At 43.3% G+C, this 25,940-nt stretch overlaps 1 protein-coding gene across 1 annotated transcript; it reads left to right on the forward strand.

The window, feature by feature from the left end:
- Positions 1-16,386: 16,386 nt before the first annotated feature.
- SOX9 (SRY-box transcription factor 9) lies at positions 16,387-22,457 on the forward strand. The gene is made up of 3 exons (XM_060252258.1): positions 16,387-16,849; positions 18,092-18,345; positions 19,081-22,457. The coding sequence occupies exons 1-3, from the start codon at positions 16,419-16,421 to the stop codon at positions 19,878-19,880; spliced, it is 1,485 nt and encodes a 494-aa protein (XP_060108241.1). The 5' UTR covers positions 16,387-16,418; the 3' UTR covers positions 19,881-22,457.
- The last annotated feature ends 3,483 nt before the right edge of the window (positions 22,458-25,940 follow it).

Consider the following 25,940-nt stretch of genomic DNA (forward strand, 5'->3'; position numbering starts at 1 on the left):
CAAGTCCAATTAAAGAAAAATCTGGGGACTTTGGGGGTGGAGCCAGGAGACTTTGGGGGTGGAGCCAGGAGACATTGGGGTGGAGCCAAGAACAAGGATGTGACAAGCATACTTGAACTCCAAGGGAGTTCTGGCCATCACATTTAAAGGGACAGCACACCTTTTAAAATTCCTTTCTTCCATAAGAAATAATGAAGTATAGGGGCACCATCTTTTGGGGCTCATAGAATTGGACCCTCTGGTCCAATCGTTTTGAAACTTGGGGGGTATTTTGGGGAGAGGCACTAGATGTTATACTAAAAATTTGGTGCCTCTACCTCAAAAAATAGCCCCCCCAGAGCCCCCAATACCAACGGATGAATTCCCTATTATTCCCTATGGGAATCGTTCTCCATAGGGAATAATAGAATGCCCAGTAGACATTTCCCTCCCCCCCACGCTTTCTAAAAGGGGGTAGGGCCTCCAAACCAGGGAATCCCCTGCCCCCTCCCTCTCTCTCACACACACACACTTACCAGATCTTCTTCCGGAGAACTCTTGCTGTGAAAGTGAAAGCAAAAGAAAAGGCGGGGCTGTTCTCCCAAGCCCTTCCTGCTCCCTGCCCAGCCTTAAAGGGGCAGACGTTTTACAAACGGCTCAGGAGCTCTATAGTGAAGCCTACAGGTATGTTCTCCCCCCCTCCACCCCCCACCCCCCGCTTCCCACTTCTTGAAGACCGGGAGATGAGGCTGCAAACCCAGGGGACTCCCGCCAGAGCGGGAGGGTTGGGAAGCCTAATATACATCAAGTCTAAATCATTCACCAGCTTCATGTTTCATATAAGGAATTGATCCAACTTTAAAAAAAAACCCTTCCACTTTATGACTATCAAAGAATATAATGAATACATTATCTATAAAGTGTTTGTATATCAAAATTTCCTTATAAAAAGAATTAATAGTCTTATTTTGAATGAAGTGTTCTCCAAAATAAGTAATAAAAAGATTAGCCCAACTGGGAGCAAATGGGCTGTCCATTGTTAGTCCCTTGATCTGATAAAAGAAATCATCTTTAAATCAAAAATAATTCTTTTCAAGAACCAAATCTAACAAAAAATTGGGCATTGCTCCAATGTTTGCTTCACTACCAGCCCAGCCTCTTTGTGAGGAATATTTGTTTAGAGGGCTACAACGTCCATTGTAATTAGCACTGAAACCTGGGACTTTAATTTTTTTTTCAGTTCTATTGATAAAATTCTATGCGTCTCTGATGAAAGGTAAAAATCAACCCACATAATGTTTAAGAAAAGAGTCCAAATACTGAGATAACGGTTCTAATAGTGAGCCTGATCCCAACACAATAGATCTCCCAGGCTGGGAGAAGCCTTTTTTATGAACTTTGGGGAGAATGTATAATCCTGGTGTTCTTGGGAAATCTTCTATAGAATTCACTTGTTGCAACTGAAGAAATTCCTATGTGAGGAGGAAGTGGAGAAGGAATCTTTAGGTTACAGTGTTTTTCCTTTGTTCCATAGAATCCAATAGCAGCACAATATGAACTCAACCAGTTTGCATCCCTAACCACTGGTTTCTCCCTCCACACTCCCTCATTGGTATCCCAGAATACATCCCTGGTATGGGAAAAAGTAGCCCAAGGCTGCACTAATAGGAACCCTATAGATGTCGCAATACCTTCGCTCTGAATCCCTTCATTACTCAGGACTTCCCTTTGCCCCTGCAATCATAATAGGATTAATTACACAGAACCACCAGTCACAGATGCCACTGAAGTTCTTATTTTTCCAGTCCAGCCTGAACCATGTTTAAGTGCCAGGTAATTGTTGGGGAGAAAATAATAAGCTCTCCTCAAGGAATGCCATCGCAAACCTGTCATAGGGGGGAAAGATCCAAATTCTTCCTTTGTTTCCAACTTGTGCTCTAGTCTCCCCCCACCTTTTTTAAAAAAGGTACCTAACAATAGCTCCTTTCAGGCTCTGCCAAGCTTCTTCTCAAGCCCTCTTAGATAAGCACTGGCAGGAAAGGTGACTGTCATCAATATTTTGGTGAATGTTAACTACCTGGGGACAGCTTTGTGAGGGGATAATAACAGCTACTCTTGCAGTCTGTTTTAAAACACTGCATTTAAGACCTCTTCCTCCAGAGCCAACCTGTCAAACAAGCATTCGCCCAAAAAGCAGCGCAAGTTCCTAACAGAGCAAAGCTGATACCCCTTCATATCAAGGTATGTTTTCACCTTTCAAGCTACATTTACTATTCATATTTCATTCAACCTGAAAGGGGGGGTGTTTAAAAATGCCTTGGGATAATGGCAGGGTTTTTCTTCTATAAGATGAAGTTTTGAAAATTTCTTCAACACAGCAACATAAACTATGAATGATGAAAACCTTGGTTTAAATCGTGACACAGCCCATCCTTGATATACGGGTCATGGCTGAGATTATTGAGATATAATGTATATAAAGCATGTTGAATCCTGTAACATACTAGACAAATGCTATGGTATGTATTTATTACAAGGATTATTCTTCTTATTAGTACTAGTGGAAATAGCAGCAGTAGTAGTAGCATTCTGTGATATATCTGGTATTATCATCTGCTGCGATGATGCCACTTTGCATCCTTCCATAATCATTTCAGAGTTGTCTGCATATGATAAGGATGCTTTTATGAAGAGGATAAATTTGCATCTTGTTTAACAGAGTTCTCAATAGGATAGGATCCTCCATTATCCAAATCCCATTCTTGTCAAACTGGGGTTTTTTTTAACCTAAATGTGACCATGTACTATAATCCCATGTTACTAATGCCTGATTATTCTAGTGATTTTGGATGTCTCCCAAGCCATTTGGGTGAATGTGTGTTCTTTTGCAAAGGATCTGTAACAGACAAACCTCTTTCAGTAGAAGGTGCAATTATATCCTTTGATGGACTTTTCCTGTTTGGTTGTGGTTATTGTTGTTTTGGGAGCCACCTTTATTCTTTTCTTTGAATTAAATATCTCTGCCTAGCAAAATATGAGTGGAGGGAAAGCACATACACATTCACTTGCACACTTTCTGTTCAAACACGTATATACAAATATACACATAACTAGATTTATGTGCCTGCCCCTGCTAAACATACCCATCTCTGTGGATAATAAGGACCTCTGCAACTATAATAGCAAATGCTGCCAAATAGGCAATAGACATGGTTCAAATTTTATAGATTATGGATTACAATACTTGCAATTGATAGATTGTGCTACATTTTCCAATTTATAGTGAGTAGAGCTACCAACTCTGGATTGGGAAATTCCTGGAGATTTCGGGAGGTGGAATTTGGGGAAGGGAAAGATCTTAGCAGGGTATAATCCCATAGGTTCCACCCTCCAACAGAGCCATTTACTCCAGCACAACTGATCTCTGTCATCTGGATATTAGTCATAATTCTAGATCTCCAGGCCCCAGCTGGAGGTTGGCAACCCCAGGTGGAGGGCATTTGAGTATGCTTCTGTATATTTGCATCTTGCTCTAAAATTCTGAGTTTGCAACAAAGCCATGGAAAAATCCCCATGCAGTATAACACACACACCCATTGCATTTGGGGCCCACACACCAAGCCATTATGGGGAGTGGGAGGCCTGTGAGCACCCTTCACAGCTTGGTGCAGAGGACCTATTTATGTAGAGGACCTTATTAGGTCCTGTAGAAATCCCTCCAAGCACATGGATGGAAATGAAATCTGGATTTTGGTCTAGTACAAAATGCACACAAATGCATGTTTTTTTTTCCTCCCATACTAGCAGATGCAGCCTGTAAACTAAAGTTCCTGGCTGGTTAAAAAAAAACAAAAAACTCCACTCCCCAATGAAATAATTTTGGTATATATTTACTTATTTATTAGGATTTTTAGTCACCGCTCACCCAAAGGGTCTCACAGCAATCGACACCATTAAAATAATATAAATGAGATAAAAACATAAAAGCAAATAAATATAAAATATTAACATTAAAATATTAAAATATGTGGATAGCACCATCCAAACAAATGGATTACCAAAAAAACCCCAATCCAAACAAATGGATTACCCTTCAAAGGCCAACTTAAACAATTTGGCCTTGTATGCCCTGAAGAAACTAAACAAGTCCAGGAGGGCATGTGTGTCATCTGAGCAAGCATTCCATAGGGTAGGGGCCATAGCTGAGAAGGCCCTTCCACTGATGATAGCTAACCAAACCATTCTGGGGCCAGGCACTTGCAAAAGGCCCTTAAACAATGTCCAAAGGATCAGGGGTTTCTAACAGGAGAGACAGTCCTGTAGGTATGAGAGTCCCAGGCCATTAAGGACTTTAAAGGTTAACACTAATGCCTTAAATTGGATCTGGAGTCTAATTAGTAGCTAGTGCAGCTGAAATAGAACTGTTTCAAGGGTAGCTCTTTGCAGAGCGAATTGCGGTAATCCAGTTTGGAGTTGGTCAGAGCATGTGTGATCCGTGTGTGTGTGATCCAGACAAATAAGGAGCCAGTTGGCAGGCCTGGCATAGGTGAAAAAACACCAACTATATTACCATGGACACTTGTTTATCCAATGATAGTGCAGCATCCAACCACACCTTGAAGCTCTTTACAGAGTCTACAGCTGTCAACTGGACACCACTGAGACTTGGAAGTGACCCTCCAGCTAGCATCTCGGTTTTTCCCACCCTTAACCATTGGACTACCTCAACCAGGCACTTGGCTAGTGCAGAAAGCGCTGCCACTGGCTGCTTTTCCAGGAGGAGAAAGAGCTGAGTGTCATTATCATATTGATGGCACCCAAATACAAACCTCCTGACAACCTCGGCAGCAGCATACATATATGTGTTAAATAACGTTAGAGAAAGGACCGAACCCTGTGGGACTCCATAATTCAGGTCTCGTTGGGAAGATCTCTCTTTCCTGGTAGCAACCCCTTGGAAGAATTAGGAGAACAAACTAAGGGTGGTGGCCCTTACCCCCAGAGAGGAAAGGTGGTTGATCAGCTCCAAATAGTCAACTGTATTGAAGATCAATGATAAATCCAGAAGAATCTGGTAAAATACATATTTAAATCCCATTCCTCTGCATTCTAGTAGAGCGGTGGCTTGGCCTTCTGTCAGCTGGGCTACAATTCATTTTTCATCTGTATGCCAGAGCCCTGAAAGTGTTCCATTTGCAGCCATTTCCAATCATAAATGGCTTGGTCTTGTCCTGAGTAACTTCAGCATTTTAACAGTTTTAAAACCTGCAGGAGTAAGTCATTCAGTCACTGACGCTCAAGCATCAGTTTTATATATATATATATCGTACTAGCACTGATTGTTACCTGTGTACTCACACATATTGACACATAATTGAGAATATTTGTTTATTATGCAGGAGAGCAAAATTGAGATTTTTAAATAAATTTCCCCAGTGTAAATAAACTCCCTGCTTTGAGCAAACTTCAAGCGATTGCGGAGCAGATTTCTCTGTTTTTCAAATAAATCATTGCTCCAAATGAGCATAGAACCAGCAGTTAGAATTTCCAAATGATTCAGTATTTAGGGCAGCATTGGAAACAACTCAAACAAACAATTTTACAAGTTCCAGAAGTGAATACTTCCCTGCTCCCCCCCCCTCCCTTCTCTTTTTTAATTTGAAGAGCTACGAGGGGAGGGGGGAGGCTGTGCTCTTTGGCCCATAGGAAATCAATGACCCAGGGACATCTGCAAACTATTAGGACACAGACTTCAGGTAGCTCATAGGAACACGTGCTGTCCACATTGCACCCTGCAAGTATATTTCCACAACTTTACTTCTCCAAATAAACAGTCTGGCTTGTCCTGCATTAGCAAGGAGCTACACAAACAGGTAGAGAGAATGGCTGTTCTATTCCCTCTTCCAATTCTGATGGATTTCTTGTAAGCCGTAGCTTGGCTGTGTAATTTGAACTATTCCTTGGCAGTAATTTAAAACTAGCTGGGTTCCTAAACAGAATATGGCTAGTTTTAAATTACTGTCATTTATTTATCTGTATGCACTATGAAACATGATGTACAATTTTCACAGCATGTTAGCTTTGACATATATGTCATAATTAAAACAGCTGCTTCCAAAACTATGGATTACATTTTAAAACTACAACAAATAATAAATAATAACACTAAAGGATTTTAAAATGGTTTACAGAATCCAAACATTTCAAATATTAGCAATTTCTCATCTGTTGCTGGAGAACCATATACAGTTCCTTATGAGATACAAACTGTGGTACATTTACTTTCATGAACAAATTGCTCACTGAAAGTGCTGGAATCCATATAATATACTCACTTGGAACAAATGCAGAAAGTAAATAAAGGATTCTGCTTTTATTTAAAGCTACACACTGAATTGAACAAGTTAAAAAAATAAAGCAGCGGAAAAAACAAATTTTAGAAATTATAGCTTTAGAGTTACCATTGTGTTCTTGTTGTATGTGACTATTGTACTAAAAAAAATACTGAATTATGGGCTGAAAGCTTAGATTGTTCAGCCTGAAATCAAGCATACAGCAAGGATTATTCAATACAACTGAAATCCAGGATCCCAAATCAGAGATACTTGAGTGCATCTACTTATTTTTGAAATCAGAAGGATTTAAGATAGTCACCTCACAATAGATTATCCTCACTGTCCACCAGGATTCAGGCTTAATGAAAAATCTGGGGCCAGGGATATTCAAGCTACCTAAATGTGCCGGACTGCAGTTTTAGACTACACTTTCAAAATTTTTAAAAAAAAAACCTCTTGTTAATTGGATGGTCCATTCAAGAAGGCATGCTTGCTCATGGATTTCTTCCAAACAATCCACATATACCTTTGATTTAGACAATCCACTAGAAACTTCTCCTGTGAAATTAAACCTCTATCCCACATGCCTCTCAAACCAAAGTTCTTCAAGAAGCTTCCCTGATAGCAGAGTTCCTCAGACACAGCAACAGAGGAAGACCTTCCACATGTCAGATCTGGATCTCCCTTACATACAGAAACCATTGAATCAGGCAAATGTCTATCAGGACATAAATAAAACCACATTAAACACAAACCATATTAAGCACAACATATTAAGAACAATCCAACTGCTGCTGAACACTTTTACTTTCCACTGACATAAATGGGATCTAAAAATATTTAACTTTGATGTTTAGTAAGCATAACATTAATACCTTTGTTAGCTATCACTTTGATTATAATGAATTCACAAATTATCACAAGAATTGTTTCAGTGCTGCCTGTAGATGCTTTTTTAACCATTGTTGTGATTGGTTAACTGGTTAAATTCAAGACAGTTTAAATCTGAAATTGTCTATAATCCTAGTTTTTAAGCATCTAAAAAGTATGACTTTTTCCAAGTGTTTTTACGCTTTTGTTAAATGAACCGCAAGACAGACTGACGAATTATAACACCAGTCCTAATCTGTCCCCCTCCCCCCCAACAGTAATTTGTTCAGAGAAAAGTATTGTAAGAGAAATAAGGAACAAAACTTGTTGTATTGGTCTTAGCTAAGACCCCTTTAAAAATCCACTGTTCATTCACAGCAGAAAGCATTGTTGATGTGTTGTTCTGGCCCAGATCTCCCTCTCAGGAAAGAAGGGGCCTAGAGTGAGAGGGACAGAACTGTCATCATCAGAATCAAAGACCAGCCAAGGATGAGGGTGAGAAGAGATTCGAGCAGGTTTTTGAAAGTGAAAATAGGATACTTTCAAGGAAGATTTTTGCAAAAGTATGCACACATTTTCCCTAGACCAAACACTGCCATTTAGCAAGGCTATATTCAATACTTTAAGCTTTTTATTGGGCAAGTTTAATTGGCTCAGTGGCAGAGCATCTGCTTGGTATGCACAAGGTCCCAGGTTCAATTGCTGGCATCTCTAGTTAAAAAGATCATGTAGTACATGAGACCACAGAGAGCTGCTGCCAGTCTAAGCAGACAATACTGACCTTGATGGACTGATGGCCTGATTCGGCATAAGGCAGCTTCATATCATAATTGCAGGAATATACTTAGCTTAAAGGCAGCTTCTAAAGCATGGGCACTTCCAGGGGGAAAATTGACATTATTTCTCTGAGAACATTAAATAATACAGTTAACTGTGAAGCTGTTATGATAAACAATGTATGTAATTTTTTTATTCCAGAATCTATATAGCAAAATCACAGGAGGATTGTAAAGTGCAGGAAGGTTAAAATGCAGTTATAAATCAGCCTTCCTGCAGAGCCATCAACCAGTTCAGAAACCCGTACCTGTGTGTCTCAAATCGGCCTTTCTGTTTTTCACGCATCATAAACCTGCTACTTGCACATTTAGAAGTGCCTTCCTGTTATTTACACATATAGACCAACAGCAGGAAAAGGGCTGAGAAGTGCTCAAAATGGCATGTGCGAATTGGCCTTAGGCCCAACAGTCCAGCAAAAGGCAGGGGTGTCTTATGTTTCAAGGAACTAGTTCACTTAACTGTGTAGTGTACCTACATGGACTTCAATTTGAATGGTATTGAATTGTGATGAATCTGGGCGCAATGTAGTTACAATTCTTTCTTAGAGACCAAGTTTTTTATATTCCATTTCGTAAAGCGGTGGAGTTTTATTACATAAATGGAAGGAAACCCCAAGGTCTGCTACATAAAATTATATATTTCATTGAAAGGAATCCTCTTCCTCCCTTCCAAACTTTTTTTCAGTGAATACAAATTATAAATAGTTTTGTTTGTAAGTTTGAAAGTAGAAAATTTAGTAAGCAACAAAAGTTGTATATTTGGTGTGTGCTTTTTTGACCACATCTTTTAAAATAGAACTATGAAAAGCATTTTGATATACCTGAACTTGTAATTATTTTGTTGTTCCCAGTATCTAAGCTTAAGAATGGTTGAAAAATTAAAAAAAATTGGAGTGCCTTATGGAAACAAGTTTGTGACACAATCAATCCAATTTCTAAGACTTTTAGTTTAGATCTCAGACTGTGTTGTAGGATTTCTGACTTGCTTAAAAACAATGCCTTCAAGATCTTTGATTACATCTCCCTTTACTCAAATATGCATGCCTTTAGCTTCTTCCTCTTCAAAGGAAATAATTCAGTTTACGTTGAACACAATGGTTTATCAATTTCACTAATAAAATTGTGTTTTTAAAAGCTTATTTTACTTGCTTAGTTAAATATCCATGTCGTCTTCAGAAAAAGAATTCTTTTTCAAAACCAAGAAGTAAATTCAAAACCATTATTGTGCTTTTCAGGATGAACTATTAATGATAACATTAGCAGACAGCATTTGTATGACACTCAAATACATAAAGCATTTCACAAGCATTTCTCTTAGTGCAATCCTACAATATTACTGTAAAGGTAGTTGAGTAGTATTTCTTCCAAACTGCAGGTCAGAAAATGAAGCTGAGACACAGCAATGTGTTTAAGACTACCTAAGAAGTTCAGGACAGAAACAAAATTCAGGCTTGGGATTTCCCAGTTTGCATTTCACATGCCTACACAGTCCTGAACTATGCCAATGGTTTAGAAAAACTAAACTATGCCAAAGAGTTTTTTTTTAAATTGTATAACTCATTTAAGGATTGCACTGCTATTCTTCTGTCCCCACACCAGCAACCTCTTGGTTATTGTTGTATCATTTAGAATCCTCTAAAACATTTTACTTATACAAGAATTTCACTGCAAATTTTGTTATGCTATGATAGATGGATACCTGAAATCTTGAGTGAAAAATGAATAAAAATTAAATTATAACATAGTGCAAAGAAACCATCGAAACTGTAATTCTCTTTCCTGAATTTATAAAATCAAAAGGCAGAAATGTGTTTACTATTACACTTCCACTTACCAGCAGTCTCATTTGTATCTTGTACTTTGGAGAGGCTACTCCAACAAGGTGGATAATCTGAGGTCTGGACAGATGGACATGCATTAGCTATCAAAAACCCTGACAATTAAATATAGTCCTGTTTGTTTGTAAATGATAGGCTACCATCAAAATTTAGGGCATGATCCAGACAAAGATAAGCACTTTTTGATCACATTGATGATATTTGTAGAAAGTTAAGCTCTCCACATTCTAGATGCTGCTGTGATCCACAAGCTATCTAAACCACATCTTAGCTTAAGAACTGCTGATTAGAACAAATGAGACTGTGTACATTACCCGTCTTTGACACGAAAAACCCTCAGTGCACTAGATCAAGTCTACAACTGCAAAACAATCTTAACCCTCCCCCCCACCACCATCGCAGCATCCAGGACAAAAGTCTCTTCGCTGCCACTGCAGAGCCCCAATAGCCTCTCCCTGTTCTACTAAGCTCAAAGCCAGAGCTCTTTAGTGTGGTGGTTAACCCAACAAGCCTAAACATGACATGTGAACTTCAGGGAAGAGTCTAGGCCCTATCTGCCTGCCTGCCTGACAAAACCACACTTTACTCATTCTTTATTCGTTGGGTTTTTTTATTGAGTGGGAAAGGTAGGTTGGAGAATGTACATCTCCCTCACCCTTGAGTTATAGCAAAATAATTGGATGTCAATATTGCATCCTCCATCAAAGCCTCCAAGACCTTTTTCCTCTGACCAAAACGAAATCAAGGCCTTTTGCATATGTATCCAGTGCATTTCCAGCTCCTCCCTCTTTGAAGAGGGATAAAGAAAATACCTTTAAACGTTGGCTAAAATTGTGAGCCCCTCCCCCATAATCACAAACAAAAAAGATTAAAAGACAGACTTTTAAAAAAATCATTCGTACAATATATTTTATTTGAAATTAGATTTGCATGCCAAGGAAATACTGGAGGGAATAAAATGAAATAATCTTATCTGTGATCTGCTTTTTGCTGAATGCATTAGCTGTAAGAGATTTGCATATGGCACAATCCAGAGCCCTTCTTTCCATTACCTTCTGGCTCCTCATGTGCATGTATTTAAAACTACCTAGAGTGCACCTCTGAAATACATCCTGGAGCATTATCTCCAACCCTGCTGTATTTGATTCCTCTGGAACAGAGAGCATTCGGCAGTTACAATACCGAGTATCCTGGGGCTGTAACACCCAAGTCCCCAGCCACTCACAAAGAGACCCATCCTCTCCCAAGCTGGTTCCTTCCCCACCCCCGTCGCTTAAAGCTTTGTCACCAGCATCTGTAGGGTGACATCACGCGTTGCGAACTGCAGCTCTGGTGCCTGATATTTCAATGTGTTGAATGATCATAGAGGCTGCGGGGAGAAGGCAGGATAGATTACAAAGGAGCTTTAGAAAGTCCTCGGCGTTGCAGGAAGCACAAGGGGGTGGGTGGGTGAAGGGATCTTTGCGAGTCTTTCTTGAGGCATTCTAGACTACGGAGATGGCTCCAGCACAACGAGGCACTCGTTTGAGCGACTGACCCAGATCCAGCCCCGTTAAACAGCCGTGGTGTTTGCGAGACTGCCAGCACCCTTCTGGAATTCAGCTCAAAGAGGCTTCGAAACTGAAAGCCTGAAACACACACACCCGCCGCCTCCCCCCCCCCCCACACACACACACCAATCGCTCCCTGACCTGAATTAGCTCAACGGGGAAGCCCTCAAAAATTATCGCTATGGATGGGGCAAGCCCTGCGCCCCCCACCCTCTTGGATCTAAGGACTCCCCCTCTCTGCTTCAAACTCTGGCATTTCGAGGTTGTCTTTTTTTAAAAAGAGAGAGAGAGAGAGAGAGAGAGAGAGAGAGAACGAGTCTTTTAAAAGGAGCGAGTTGGGTTTACCTTTGATATCGTCTGTTATCTATTAAAATTGTAAATACAATTCAACTGCAAAGGGTTTTGAAAACGATTTTTCTAACTTTCCAAATTCTGGGGGAATAACTGGGGTTTGTTTTTTTTTTGGGGGGGGGGGGAATGATAGTTTCGAATGCAAATATTATTGAATGCTGGCTGCGTTCATGAATCACCCAGCAAAACGCAAGAGATGCGTAACTGTAGGTGCCGCTGGTCAGTTCGATTTATTCTCACCTGATCCCGCAGTGGTTTAGCAAAGGACTGTGTGTGTGTGTGTGTGTGTGTGTGTGTGTGTGTGTGTGTGTGTGTTTAAAAAACAACACTGGGCGTTGAAGCCAACGGGTTGCTGGAGTTAATTCCAATTACACCAAAAAGAACCATCAAGTGAACGGTGTTATTCAGCGAAGAAAACAACGGGGTGAAGAAGACTTTAGCGTTTCCGGATTGCTGCTCAAAATGCGAATCTAGACGCTGGAAAACACTATTGCGTCGGGATGCGTATATGCATTTCAAACGTTGCAAAAGAAGGCAACTGTCATCATATCTTCCATAAAACTGTAGTTCCCCTGTCAAGTTTTGCTTTTCCCTGGTAAAGTCTCCCCCTCCACACACACCCCCGTGAGTCACCCGCTTAGCTTTTCACTCTTCCAGCGCTCATGACTTCTACAAATTTAATAGGAGACCATCTTTATTGGAAAGGCGGCAGAGGTGAAAGGAGAGTGTGAGATAGCCCAGATCTCTTCTCCTTTTTCTTTTTTTTTTTTAATGCATTTTCGCATGGCCGATTTGTGCTCCAACATCCAAAGCACCCACGCCGTTCAAAGAGCAAGAACGGGAGATTCCCGGGTAGGAACGGGTTAGGTGCGCCGGAGGCGTAAAGGAATGAACGTCTGCGGCCCAAGCGAAGGGGAATTCCGGATCAGGCAGCGCGTCTTTCGTCAGGAAAGCTGCGATCCCAATATGAGGCGGGCAATCCCCAATGGGGAACTTGTGTTAGGATGTTGTGATGGGAAGAGCGAGGCTCGGCTCCTTTCAGGCCAAAGCGACCCTCTCGGCCCCGGGGCAGTGCAGGGCGCGGGGCGGGGGGCGCGCACATGTCAAGCGGGGCGGCGGGGCTGCCGCCACCGGCGGTGCCCTTCTTTCCAGCAGCTCGCCCAAAGACGCTTGAACAAGGGCGGCTCTGGCGTCTTTCCCAGGATGCCGGCTGGGCACGGCGATGTTGACGCCTTTACGAGAGAAGAGAAGAGAAGAGAAGAGAAGAGAAGAGAAGAGAAGAGAAGAGAAGAGAAGAGAAGAGAAGAGAAGAGAAGAGAAGAGAAGAGAAGAGAAGAGAAGAGGGCAACTTTTGCAGGGCTGGGGGAGGAGTGCTGGAATCGACTTCAGATTAGCCTGGAACGGATGCGCAGATGCTGCTGTCCAGTGGCAAATGCGCGACGTCGCCGAAGGGCAGCCTGGGCCAAAGAGCCAGGCGCAGTCGTGTCACCCCCCCACACACACACACACCCCACGAGCGCATTTACTCAGAAGCCAGCGACCCCGAGCAGCTCGGCAGAGTTGCCTTTCCGAAAAAGGATCGCAGAATCCAAACGTACCAGCAGCGCTCCTTACACCTAGCTCTCCGCAGGGGGGGGGGGGAGGGGGCTAATATAGCGGTCATATTTTAAAAAGGGGGGGGAGGCTAAACGTGGTAGGCAAACACACAGCCAGGGTTACCTAAGCGGTACATATGAACATATGAAGCTGCCTTATACTGAATCAGACCCTTGGTCCATCAAAGTCAGTATTGTCTTCTCAGACTGGCAGCGGCTCTCCAGGGTCTCAGGCTGAGGTTTTTCACACCTATTTGCCTGGACCCTTTTTTGGAGATGCCAGAGATTGAACCTGGGACCTTCTGCTTCCCAAGCAGATGCTCTACCACTGAGCCACCGTCCCTCCCAAAGAGAGGGGAACGCGCTTGAGGAGGAGGGAGAGCTGATGGAACAGCCTTCTCGCAAGCTCTGCCCGTCAGCTAACGAAATGATTCTTTAAAAAAAAAAAAAACCACCCACCCCCACCCCCGCAAGTTTCATTGAGAGACAATCGGATATCTTTATCAGTTTCACTGAGGCCGAGATTATTTCATCTGCAGGCTGAACTTCCAGCGATTCCCCGTTGGATCCTGGGGGATAGCATAAAATGACTGTAAGACTGATAAATCACCTCACCAGAGACTAATCCGGAGCCTATGTGTGCGTGTGCGTGAGGGGGCTAGAGGGGGGCGCCTAGGTGGGTTTTCTTTTTTTCAAGTTAAACCTTTTGAAATGTCTCACTTGACGAGCGTGCTAATTTCTGAGCCTATGGCGCCCCCTCTGGATGTAAGACAGAATTACAACGTATCCACGGTAAAAGGTGATTTGTTTATGTAGAAGTTAACTGTAAAGGTTCCAAGAAAAGAAACGAGACGGAGGGGGGGGGGATGCACGGAAAGTAATGCAAAGCCACGGAAAGGCGTCTATCCCAGGCAAGTCAGCATGACAGTGAATGATTGAAATGAGTTTGCCGTGCAAGAAGCGACCACAGCCGAAGGGGATCCTGATTGCTGAGAGACGGTGCGTGAGCAATACAGGCGCCCAAAGGCATGCCTCAGGGAAACATGTACGCCTCTACAGATGCATCTGTAATTATCAAAATACTAATCAATCACGAGTAGGTACACCTAATTCCTTCTCTTTGCCATTGGCAGTTCTCGGAATGCATGGCAATTTTCGTAGGGTTTCACTAACGCTAAACTTTTCTTCTCTCTTACCTTTTAAAAAATTGAATAGATTTTGGAAACACTGTCCAGGCAATAGATGTGTGTATATCCGAGATGGATTTTTAAAAAAAAGCTCTTGAATTTACCACCGAATAGGCAGCCGCGAAACCATCCCCTTTGAAAACGACAATGTGTTATTCTCCCGGGGGGGAGGGGGAGGGGGAGGGGGGACAGGGGAACGGAAATAGATTTCGCAAAATTGCAAACTTGGGGCTACTTTGTACATTCAATAAAGAAAAAGACAAACCCACCCTTAAGGAGGTCTTACATGGCTTTTACATGGGCATTATCCCTGCGACTACCGTCTCTAGAAGTCCCAGCAGTGTGTGTAGTCCGATCCTACGCCTGAACTCCACAGGCCGGTATAATTATATGCCTTCTGCGGCCATCCTTTAAAAAAAATGTTTCGTGGGAATAACACCCAATGAATAAATTGGGGCTTACTCCTGAGTAGACCTGCTTGACCTGAGAAAGGGCTCTGTCAACCTCCCTGCTGAGATTATTCGGGTAAATTCTGAATCGAGAAAGTTTAATGAGGAAATTTGGTCCTATGTGCTCCTACAGCAAATCAAAACATGTTCTATAGTAGAAGTTGGGAATTAAGTTTATTTGGGGGGGGGGGGAATTGTTTACAAATATTCTTGAAATGCAAAGTACAGGACTAGGGCGGCTTCAGCAGTCCCCGTTTTTTAAAAGGGAATTTCCAGCCTAGTGAAATGCCGACGGTCACTTTGCAGACTTCATGTAAACGTGGGCATGCTGAACGAGTGTCGCCCTCCCGCCTGCCCTCCTTTTTCTCCTTCCCGTTCAGTGAATAGCAAGAAAAAGCGCTGGAAAGGCAACATTGCCATCTTCCTGAAACCTTTAAGGCATGGATAAAACATTAGGATGAGCAAAATCCAAACAAAACCCTCCCATAGGAGAGGTGAGTCACAGAGTCACGGACTTGAAAGGGGGAGGGGGGGGGAGTAAGAAGCCAGAGTTTTGCACTTTAGTTTTACCCGAGATGACGTATCTGTTAGAGAAGATTTCAGGCCTTTCTTCGCTCTGAACGCTACAACTGAAATCTGCCTAGATCAACAAGTCGAAAAAGAAGGGAGACATTTACTTTGAGGTATGTATCACAGAAGCAGGAAAGTACAAAGACCCAGCAGCAGCGCGCGACCAACTTTCTTTTCTCTCTCCTCCCCCTCCTTCCCCGTCGCTGAAATCTGCGCTCATTGCCCCCTCCCTTCAGAGGGAGGGGGGAGCTGAAAACTTTTTCAGCCAATCAACGGTGTGCCAGCCCTCCAGGGGCCGGGCTGCCATTGGCTAAAAGTTTCTAAAGCGAAATAGCAGTAGAGAGTATTTATTAAAGAGATCCAGTGAGAGAGTCGGGAGAGCTCCGCTTGAAATTGACTAGGTGATTTTGGGAGCCTTAAAAATATAGACCCCCCCCTCCTCCCCCGCCCCAGAAAAAAAAAAGCCGACGAAACTTTTCTTCTTCTTTTGAAAGGCGAGAGCAACGCGCCCGCAGCCGACTTCTTTCCCCTGCCCGCATTCGACTTCTCCTTGACCGTCCGCGAACAGATCAGCTGCCCACATGTCTGTTTCTTGAGAGAGGAGGGAAGAACCGCAGCGACAACTCCGCCAGCCGCCTCCGAGCCACGCTGCTGCCTTTCTCTCTTCTCGCCGGCTTCTGCCAACCAGATCGGCCTCGTTTGCGAGCTCTGGGGGTCGCCGTGCTCGCTTCCCAATGCTGTTTTAGGCGCGCCCGCTGCCCCCGGCGCTTTCCGTCCCTCCCCGCCCTTGCTCGCCTCCGTTTTCGCTGCCTGCCGCCCCCGCCCCCCACCCCCCGCTTGGCTCCGCCGCTTTCTCGCATGAATCTCCTCGACCCCTTCCTCAAGATGACCGAAGAGCAGGAGAAATGCCTGTCCGGCGCGCCCAGCCCCACCATGTCGGAGGACTCGGCCGGCTCGCCCTGCCCGTCGGGCTCCGGCTCGGACGCCGAGAACACGCGGCCGCAGGAGAACACCTTCCCCAAGAGCGACGGCGACCTGAAGAAGGAGAGCGACGAGGACAAGTTCCCCGTGTGCATCCGCGAGGCCGTGAGCCAGGTGCTGAAGGGCTACGACTGGACGCTGGTGCCCATGCCCGTGCGCGTCAACGGCTCCAGCAAGAACAAGCCGCACGTCAAGCGGCCCATGAACGCCTTCATGGTGTGGGCGCAGGCGGCCCGCAGGAAGCTGGCCGACCAGTATCCCCACCTGCACAACGCCGAGCTCAGCAAGACCCTGGGCAAGCTGTGGAGGTAAGGCGCCCGCGCGGCGGGGCTGGGCGGGGAGGCGGCAGCGGCACTTAGAAGGGCGAAGCCCCAGCGGCTGGGAGCCAGCCCGGGAGCCTTGGAGGCCCGCTGCGCTCGGCCGCGGCTCTCTTTGGGATGGGAGGCGAAGGACGGGCTTGTGCTTCCGACGGATCGCGGCGCCCAGCAGAAGGCGGGCGGGCGGGGGGGGAGCAGGAGGGAAACGAGGCTGCAGGCGGCGGCACCTTTGCAAAAGCTGCCTCCAGCGCGCCGTGCCCTCCCGTTAGCATGCCCTGCTTTTGGAGCGCCGCGGGCAGCGCGCCGCCCCCGAATTCCCCCGCGGGGCAGGCTGCGCGTGGCTCGAGGGACCTTTCCCGACTCCTCAGCCTGGCAGCTCGAGAGGCGGAGTCCTCCTGGGGCACGCTGCACCCTGCTCGAGGACAACAGCCTCGGCTTCGGGGCCGGGGTTGTGGGCTGCCTGCAAGTCGGCAAAAAGGTTGGGGCTGAGGGAAGGCTTGCAGTTGAAAGCATTGGAGGAGAGCGAGAAAGTGAGTCACCTGGCCGGGACACACGCTTGTGGCTGCCTGAGGGGGGAGCAGAGAAAGATTCCGGGTGTTGCTGTTGTTTTGTTTGGCGGGCCTCTGTCTGGGCAGTGTGGAGGCATCCGAGGTGTTGCTTGGTTAATGTGTTCCTGAGTTCATGTCCCTGGGGGGCCCAAAAGTTCCACCCAGACTGGAGAAAACAAAGAGGGAGGACACTGACTCCTTTCTGTTATGTCTTGTTGGGCCAATCCTTTGTGGTGGGGGAGGGGAGGGGAGGTCTAGAGGGGGGTACTAAGCAGAGTTAGAGATTGGGAGGGACCACTGCGGAAAAGAGGGACATGTTTAGGGCAGGGGTGTGGAGGCAGATCCTTTCTGTGACTCTGCTCAAAAGTCCCAGGGAAAGTCCTGGCTCTAGATGGTAAAGGAATGTCTGGATAACAGGATAGCTAATGATACATTGCCTAGTGGTGATCCGGTTACAGCCTCTGACATAATGTCACACTTGCATGCTTGTCCAGCTCTTTGTGGGGCCAGGAGCTACTGTTGTACAATTTTTCAGCCTCCTATGGCAGCCTGGGACAAGGCTGGCTATCAGCTGTGGAGTAGAAGTCTGCCCAAAGCCTTCGTGTGCATTCTGGAAATCTCTGGTTAGGTATAGAGTTCGTTGGAAGTAACAACCTGTCCCTCTCTCTTCTTCTGTCTTGCTCAGGCTACTGAATGAGAGTGAGAAACGACCATTTGTGGAGGAGGCTGAGAGGCTTAGGGTGCAACACAAAAAAGACCATCCAGACTATAAGTACCAGCCCCGGAGAAGAAAATCTGTCAAGAATGGGCAGGCTGAGCAGGAGGAAGGATCTGAGCAAACCCACATCTCTCCTAACGCCATCTTCAAGGCCTTGCAGGCAGATTCTCCCCAGTCTTCATCCAGCATGAGTGAAGTGCACTCCCCTGGGGAGCATTCTGGTAAGTGTGCATCTGCTTTTAGACAAAAAATAAAGATGCTTCTATTCAAACGCAGAGAAATGGCTTTGTGGTACAGCACAAATTGGCAAGCCTATGATATAAAATTATCTACTATCTTCACAGTGCAGGGAAAGGATAACATATGAAATAGACAGTTGAAGGTAAACGTGTATCATGTATGTCTCAAAAAATCATTGTCCATTGCAGCCCTGAGAAACATTATCACAGACAATACTTCCTGCACTGCATGATTTATGCACAGTACATTCAAAAGATCCTTGGTCTAAGGCAAACTCAGCCCACTGTTTTTCAAAATTCTCCTTCATTACTCAAAAAAACAAATTTCCAAGATAGTTCTATATTTCAGCTAATCACTTTCTCCTTTGGATTAAAAACTCATCTCCCTTGGACTCTACTACACAACTGATTAGGGTCAGGAAACTTTTTCCAGCAGCAATTCATTCATATGGTCAGCCTTCCATTCTCTCTTTTCATACACCATCTGAACAGTTAACCATTAACTGAATTATTGCTGTGATAATAACACCTCCTGCTTAATAAAAATGGCTGCGTTTAGATTTCCAGGGCTTTATGGCACTCTGTCGATAGCTGTATCAGTACAGGAAAAAAAAACAGGTTCAGATGTGACTCACATATAATTTGACTTCAAAGGCATGAGGTGTATATTGTACACCTCCGTTATTATAACATCTGTTGTTTCCTTATTTCTTACAGGCCAATCTCAAGGGCCACCCACCCCTCCTACAACCCCTAAAACAGATGTCCAACCTGGAAAGCAGGACCTGAAGCGAGAAGGACGCCCCCTGCCAGAAGGAGGGAGGCAGCCCCCTCACATTGACTTCCGAGACGTAGACATTGGGGAGCTCAGCAGTGATGTCATCTCAAACATTGAGACCTTTGATGTCAATGAATTTGACCAGTATCTCCCACCCAATGGCCACCCAGGTGTTCCAGTCACCCATGGCCAACCTGGCCAAGTCACTTATACTGGCAGCTATGGAATCAGCAGCACAACAGCTACGCCAGCAGGTACTGGTCATGTCTGGATGTCTAAGCAACAGCCACCATCTCAGCAGCCACCGTCCCAAGCTCAGCAGCAAGCATCACAGCAACAACAGCATACACTAACTACCCTGAGTAGTGAACAGGGGCAACCTCAGCAGAGGACACACATCAAAACTGAGCAGCTCAGTCCCAGTCATTACACCGAGCAGCAGCAGCATTCTCCTCAGCAGATCAGCTACACTTCCTTCAACCTCCAGCACTACAGTTCCTCCTACCCAACTATCACTCGTTCCCAGTATGACTACACAGACCACCAGAGCTCCAATTCCTACTACAGCCATGCAGCCAGCCAGAGTTCCAGTCTCTATTCAACATTCACCTACATGAACCCCACCCAGAGGCCAATGTACACACCGATTGCAGACACTACAGGGGTGCCTTCCATTCCTCAGACCCACAGCCCACAACACTGGGAACAGCCCGTCTACACACAGCTCACAAGGCCATAAGACTTTGAAAGATGGTCAGACTTCCTCAGACTTACAAAAGACATTTAAGCTAAAAGTGAATGGATGGGGGGGAGGAAATCCCAGAATGCCTTGTGCACTACAGCATCTTTTTGAAAGTAGCCAGACCATTTTTTTCTCATTATGCAAACAATGGACTTAAAGCTCTAATTTGATGGTTTTGTTTTTCACACATCTGACTTAGTTTGCCTAGGCATGGACTTGATAATTATTTTTTAACTATGACTAAAAATGGGAAATGAACTTTTTTTTTTTTTACAAAACTCAAAAGTATTCCTCTGTGAGGAATATTCTCTATTTTAAATATTTTTAGTATGTACTGTGTATGATTCATTACCAATTTGAGGGGATTTGTATGTAATTTACTTGTTTTTAGATAAACTTAAAAATAATGCTTTCTTCTCCTGTCAACACTTTAAACAAGACTTCGCAGAATGATATGCCTTAGACTCCTCCCTTGTGGTCAGAGGTATTTTTATATAGTTAATTGCCTTTTTCTCGTAGAAAGCAACAACATGTGCATTAAGTCAAAGAAAAAAAATGCCGACACTAGCCAGTGGTCAGTTGCACAATGTGACAAAGGGGATTTGGAAAGAGACTTTATTTTTCTCGCTTGGAAGCAAATGTTGTTTTGAAAAAGAAAACATTAAAGGAATAAAAAAAAAACACCATGAGCCTTAAAGTAACATAAATGAAAGGCCTTAAGACCAGCCCAGTGATAGCCCTCATCGAGGCCTGCACAATTCCCTCACTCAGTGCCAAGGGAAGATGATAGGATTCTGAAGGAATCTCCCATTTTTTTAGGTCCACCTGATGCTTTTGTTGCAACAGCCAGCATCAGCAAAACACCAGGATGCCTTACCCCAAAGTCCCCTGTTTCACCTTCCAGTACTGGACCCCATCCCCAGCTGCCAACAGTCCAAACTCCATCCTTCCCATTTTCTTGCAAATTCCATAGGGAACAGAGATTACACATTCAGTGAGCTTCTTTGTACTTGTATGTGTGTTTTCTTTAAAAAGAGGCAGAGGAATATCAGCTTTAGCAAGGTTCACTTGTGATGGCATCACATTTTTTTTTTAAAAAAAATATATCTAAATATATATTTATTTTGTGAAAAAGAGGTTTTTTTAATCAAGAATTTTTCTTTCATATTCCCCTTCCACATTAATGTAAGCAGAAATGCTGGAGCCTTACTCAGATGGAATATGGTGCCTAATAGTTAAATTATGGTTTAAAATCAATAACTCCTTTTATTTATCTATCTCATTTCTCTTTCATATTATTATTATTATTATTTTATTCCTTCAGAATGTGTTTTAGGTTTGTGCAGATATGTCTGCTTTCTCTTGTTCCTTTCTCTTTAGAAATAAACTGAATTCCTCCCCCCCCCTTCTCTCTCTCTCAGTGTACAAACAAATGATTGCAAATGTAGTATCACTGAATAATTTGCCTTGTTTTCTGCCTCAGTTCTTCCAGACACATGAATCAGGCTTGGTCTGTGCATGGAACAAAATGAAGTGGCAGTGTCTTGAAGTGATAGAACAGATGGTATCATTAAAGAGTCCAAACTGGGGAGTGCCACTTCTGTTGAAAAAAAAAAAACATGTCCTAATGGAGAACATTTTTTAAAAAAATTGGGTTGCCATGGCCCCCTGACCACTGGTGGGGTAGGGTTGCGAGATCCAGGCTGGGAAACTCTTGGGGATTTGGGGATGCAGCCTAGGGAGGCCAGGGACCTCAACAGAGTACAACATCATAGAGTCTGCCCTCTAAAGGGTCCACCTTCTAAAGTATTCATTTTCTCCAGGGGGACTGAATTCTGTAGATGAAGTGTAATTCCAGTGGATCTCCAGGTCCCACCTGGGGAATGGCATCCCTAAATTCCAGCACTATCCTTGACGGCCTGATATGGTACAGTCCACAATCAAGACCCTGTCCTCTCATTCTGTTTGAAGTGTAGGCCTTGATCTGTCAAAATAAAAATAAATAAAAACAACAGTTGGTGCTGACCCCCAAGCACTGCTGCTGGGCAAGCCGCCTCCTTTTCCATAGGATTTGACATGTCCATGGGGGCTTCTGCTAGTCCCTCAAAAGCACAATGGAAATGAATGGAAACTGTGGAGCCTCTGTGTTTGATGGCTAGCCTCCAGTGTGCTCTGCTAACTTTCATCTTTTTGATGATATTTGGCTGCAGGGAAGGTTACAAGGAAGCCAACAGTAGTGAAGCTGGGGCTGAACAGTTAAGGATTGCTTTTTTAAAAAGATAGGCAACTTTTTATTTAAAATATATATTTGTTAACAGGTTTTTTTTTGTAGGGAATTCAGTAGAAGAAAAATTTAAAACACTTGTAATATGATATATTTTCTATTTCTGTATAAAAAAAGCAGATCTTTTAAAAGTATTTCTGTAACTTAAAAGACTTGTCCTTTGAAAAATTCAGTTTTAGTTAAGGGTTTTTTGTCTTTTTTTCCAGCAAAATCCTTTGGCTCTCTTTGTAAACTTAACTTTTTTTGTATATTATTGTTTGCAATAAATATACATTGTATTAAACCTTAAATGAAGCTGAACTTGTTTAAATGCAGAATGAATTGCTGAAGTTATGTTAGCCTCATGTCATGTCATAATTCTAACCTGGCTACTTATTACTAGCTGAGCAAGATGCAGGGAAATGGACCTACAAACTCCAGAGCATTTATTTCTATAGCAACCAAGGATCAAGATGTTACATTTTGCTTTTCTACCATTTCTTCCCCTACCCATTCCTATCACTAATTTCACTGACTGTCTATCCTTCGTCAGTTCCTCCTATTTAGGTAACATGTACATGAGATTGCTCTCCCTCTGCATTAAAGAGGCAATGTTCATTTATTTCACCTAAAGGAGACCCAGACTTTCTTACCATGTATGATCACATGAGATAAATAAGGGACACCAGGCCAGTGCAGGAAACACAATACATTGAACTGGCCATGCTCCTTTTGTCATAAATAAAGCCTACCTGTTACCAAAGTTGCAGCTAACAGAAGACTTTAGCTGGTCAAACTAAGGGTAAATTTATTTCCATTCTGGTCATCAGTAATGTCTTCAATGAAAAGTATTTTTAAACAACAAAATTCAGAACAGTTCATTAACAGCTTATTTTGTCGAGTAGCTTGACAAAACCTGTCATTTCTCTATTTGTCCTTCATCACAATCTTCACATCAGCCAAGCCCCATGTCTGATGCATTTCCTACCATTCATTTCTACAGCATTCCATTTTTAAATTTTACCTCAGGTGCCTTATCTTGCTGGACCACTTTGGTATTGCAATGACCTTCAGGCGTCTGAGCTGCTGAACCTACTTCACAAGCAAATGTACACTGAAAAGTAGAGTTCCATTTTTCACAATGCTGACAGTGAACCAAACAGGGTTTGTTAATGGTGCAAACAAGTTATATCTCTGTTAAAATGAGTATAAAAAATTATACAGCATTTCCCCCATAGGACTCTTCACAGAGCCTAGTACATCATGTACATGGAACCTGCTTCTGTACATCACAACATTTCTCCAACCCACTTCCAAACAATGTACCAATAGCTTCAGCCATATTCCAATATTGGTTCCTCAGACTTGATTCTGGGGCAAATCTGGCCATGTGAGCTTTTGCTCTTCAACTTGAAATACCCGTTGCTGTTCTTATTCAGTCTTTCTCTTGGGGTTTGCACTCCTAATTGACAATGTGCTCTTAAAAACATATATTCAGGACTAAAGCTGCATTTCAACACAAAGTTTACAGGCTTTCCCATTAACTCTGTTCCTTTCAAAATGACATTTTAAGCTGACATTTGACATTGGCTAAGAGAGAGAGAGAGACAGTAACCTTTCCTGTTTCAAGCAAGTTTGAGAAACACAGCAGACGTTTCAGGATATATGAATGGATGCACTTTCTAACCCTCATGAAAACACTGCAGCAAACACCTGTCCTGCAGTGGCCTTCAGCTAAATATGTGCCTAACAGTGCAATGACATATGTGCCCGCTGTCTTTTATGGCACCCAGTAGCTCCACCATAGATGCATGCTGAAAGAAAAATAGCTGCCACACATACAGCACTTTGCAAGCATTTCTTTGATATTAATTTATGATGAAACTCAGCCAAAATATTTTATAGAGGGGGAAGTGAATCTGAGAGAGCCCACAGAGGGAATACAGATCTATAGCACACCTTTCAATCAAGTGGTCTTCAAGGCAGCTTACAAAACAATGAATTAAGAACATAGGAAGAACCCTGCTAGTAGGATCCAACTAGTCTGGTATCCTTTTTCACAGTGTGTGCAACCAGTTTCTCTGGAAGGCCAACAAACAGAGCATGGAGGCCTGTTTCTTGCTTTGTCTTTCCCCGATATTGTTTCCTAACAGTTGAATACAAAGAATTATTACCTCTGAATATGGAGGCTCCCTTTTGTCACCATGGTTAGTAGCTTTATTGATAGACCTATCCTCCATGAAATCTCTTTTTAAAGCTATCTGTTCTAACAACCATCATATGAAAACTAGCAGGAGGTGGGAGTGCCCCAAGGTTATAGAGTTTTGGGGGAAAATTCGGGGAAAAATAGTGGGGGCATGTAAGTTTAATATTGATATAGATGGGGAGTTGTTATTTATGGGGGTACTGGAAAACAATAACATTGAGAAACAAAACCAGAGCATTTTCAAAGCAATGATATTAGCAGCACATGCAGTGATAGCATATGGTTGGAAGGAGAGCTTAAAATGGACCCTGGAAAGATGGAACAATTATTTGTATGAATATATACAATCAGACATATTAGAATGTTTAAAACAAGATAAGATATGGGATAGAAAAATTGAAGAGATAAAAGAGAAATGGGATATATACTTCTCATGGGTATTTAAGGGGGAAGCCAACAAAGCTATATTTGAAAAATTGGGAAAAGTGTGCTCATGGTTAAAAATTTAATTGTAACTTTAGTATGGTCACTTGGTGGGGGGGAGGGATATAAATAGGGGTAAAAATGGTGTCATAAGAGAATTGGAAATGTATTCTATGTAATGTAATATTTGAGACACAATAAAATAAAAAAAGGAAAAAAAAATATGAAAACTAGCAGGAAATGCCACAATTTAATTATTCAGTGACTAAAGAAGTGCTTCATTGAGTGCCTTTGAGTTTTAGTGTTACAGGAGAAGAAAAAGTTCTTTCTATCCATTTTCTTCATCGCATGCATAATCTTACTGACATACATATATTATAGATTATTACTACAGTATAGATTTAATAATATATTAAACAAACAAAAACTCTATTCAATTTGGAGAGTCAGTTTGGTGTAGTGGTTAAGTGTGCGGACTCTTATCTGGGAGAACCGGGTTTGATTCCCCACTCCTCCACTTGCACCTGCTAGCATGGCCTTGGGTCAGTCATAGCTCTGGCAGAGGTTATCCTTGAAAGGGCAGCTGCTGTGAGAGCCCTCTCCAGCCCCACCCACCTCACAGGGCATCTGTTGTGGAGGAGGAAGGTAAAGGAGATTCTGAGCCGCTCTGAGACTCTTCAGAGTGGAGGGCGGGATATAAATCCAATATCTTCTTCTTCTATTCAGTAACATGTCCTTCTCACATCCCTAGTCCCTGGGCACTTGGAGATGGAGGAGCATTCTTTCTGGCCGCTGATTCTTCTCAAGCCAATGTCTGGGGTTAGGCTGGTCTTCTTTTGAAAATAGTGTGGGACAGAGGGGATGCACCCTTCAAGAGATCATTGGACAGAAGAAGATTAGGGAAGGCTGGGTGGGGGTGTTGCAGATTCCACAGGGGGAACCACCCCTGTGCCCTCCCCCCTGCTGGCTATAGCCCTGTTATTGGACTAGTGACTACTGGGAAAAAAAACAGTTGTCCTTTTTCTCATGTTTGGGCCCACAGTTGTATTGTTTTTAAATGATGAATACATCGACTCCAAGCAGTGTAATTTTGTTTATTTGCACCTTGAATTTCTTCTGTTGAACTGAAAGTTTATCAGGAGATTCCCTTGAGTTACTTATCTTC

Source organism: Heteronotia binoei, chromosome 13 (genome assembly GCF_032191835.1).
Source record: "Heteronotia binoei isolate CCM8104 ecotype False Entrance Well chromosome 13, APGP_CSIRO_Hbin_v1, whole genome shotgun sequence".
Taxonomy (NCBI): Eukaryota; Metazoa; Chordata; class Lepidosauria; order Squamata; family Gekkonidae; genus Heteronotia; species Heteronotia binoei.

Coding starts and splice junctions, on each gene's coding strand:
- SOX9 (XM_060252258.1), top strand. CDS start 16,419: ATGAATCTCCTCGACCCCTTCCTCAAGATGACCGAAGAGCAGGAGAAA. Junction 16,850..18,091: donor ACCCTGGGCAAGCTGTGGAG/GTAAGGCGCCCG, acceptor TGTCTTGCTCAG/GCTACTGAATGAGAGTGAGA. Junction 18,346..19,080: donor CTCCCCTGGGGAGCATTCTG/GTAAGTGTGCAT, acceptor TATTTCTTACAG/GCCAATCTCAAGGGCCACCC.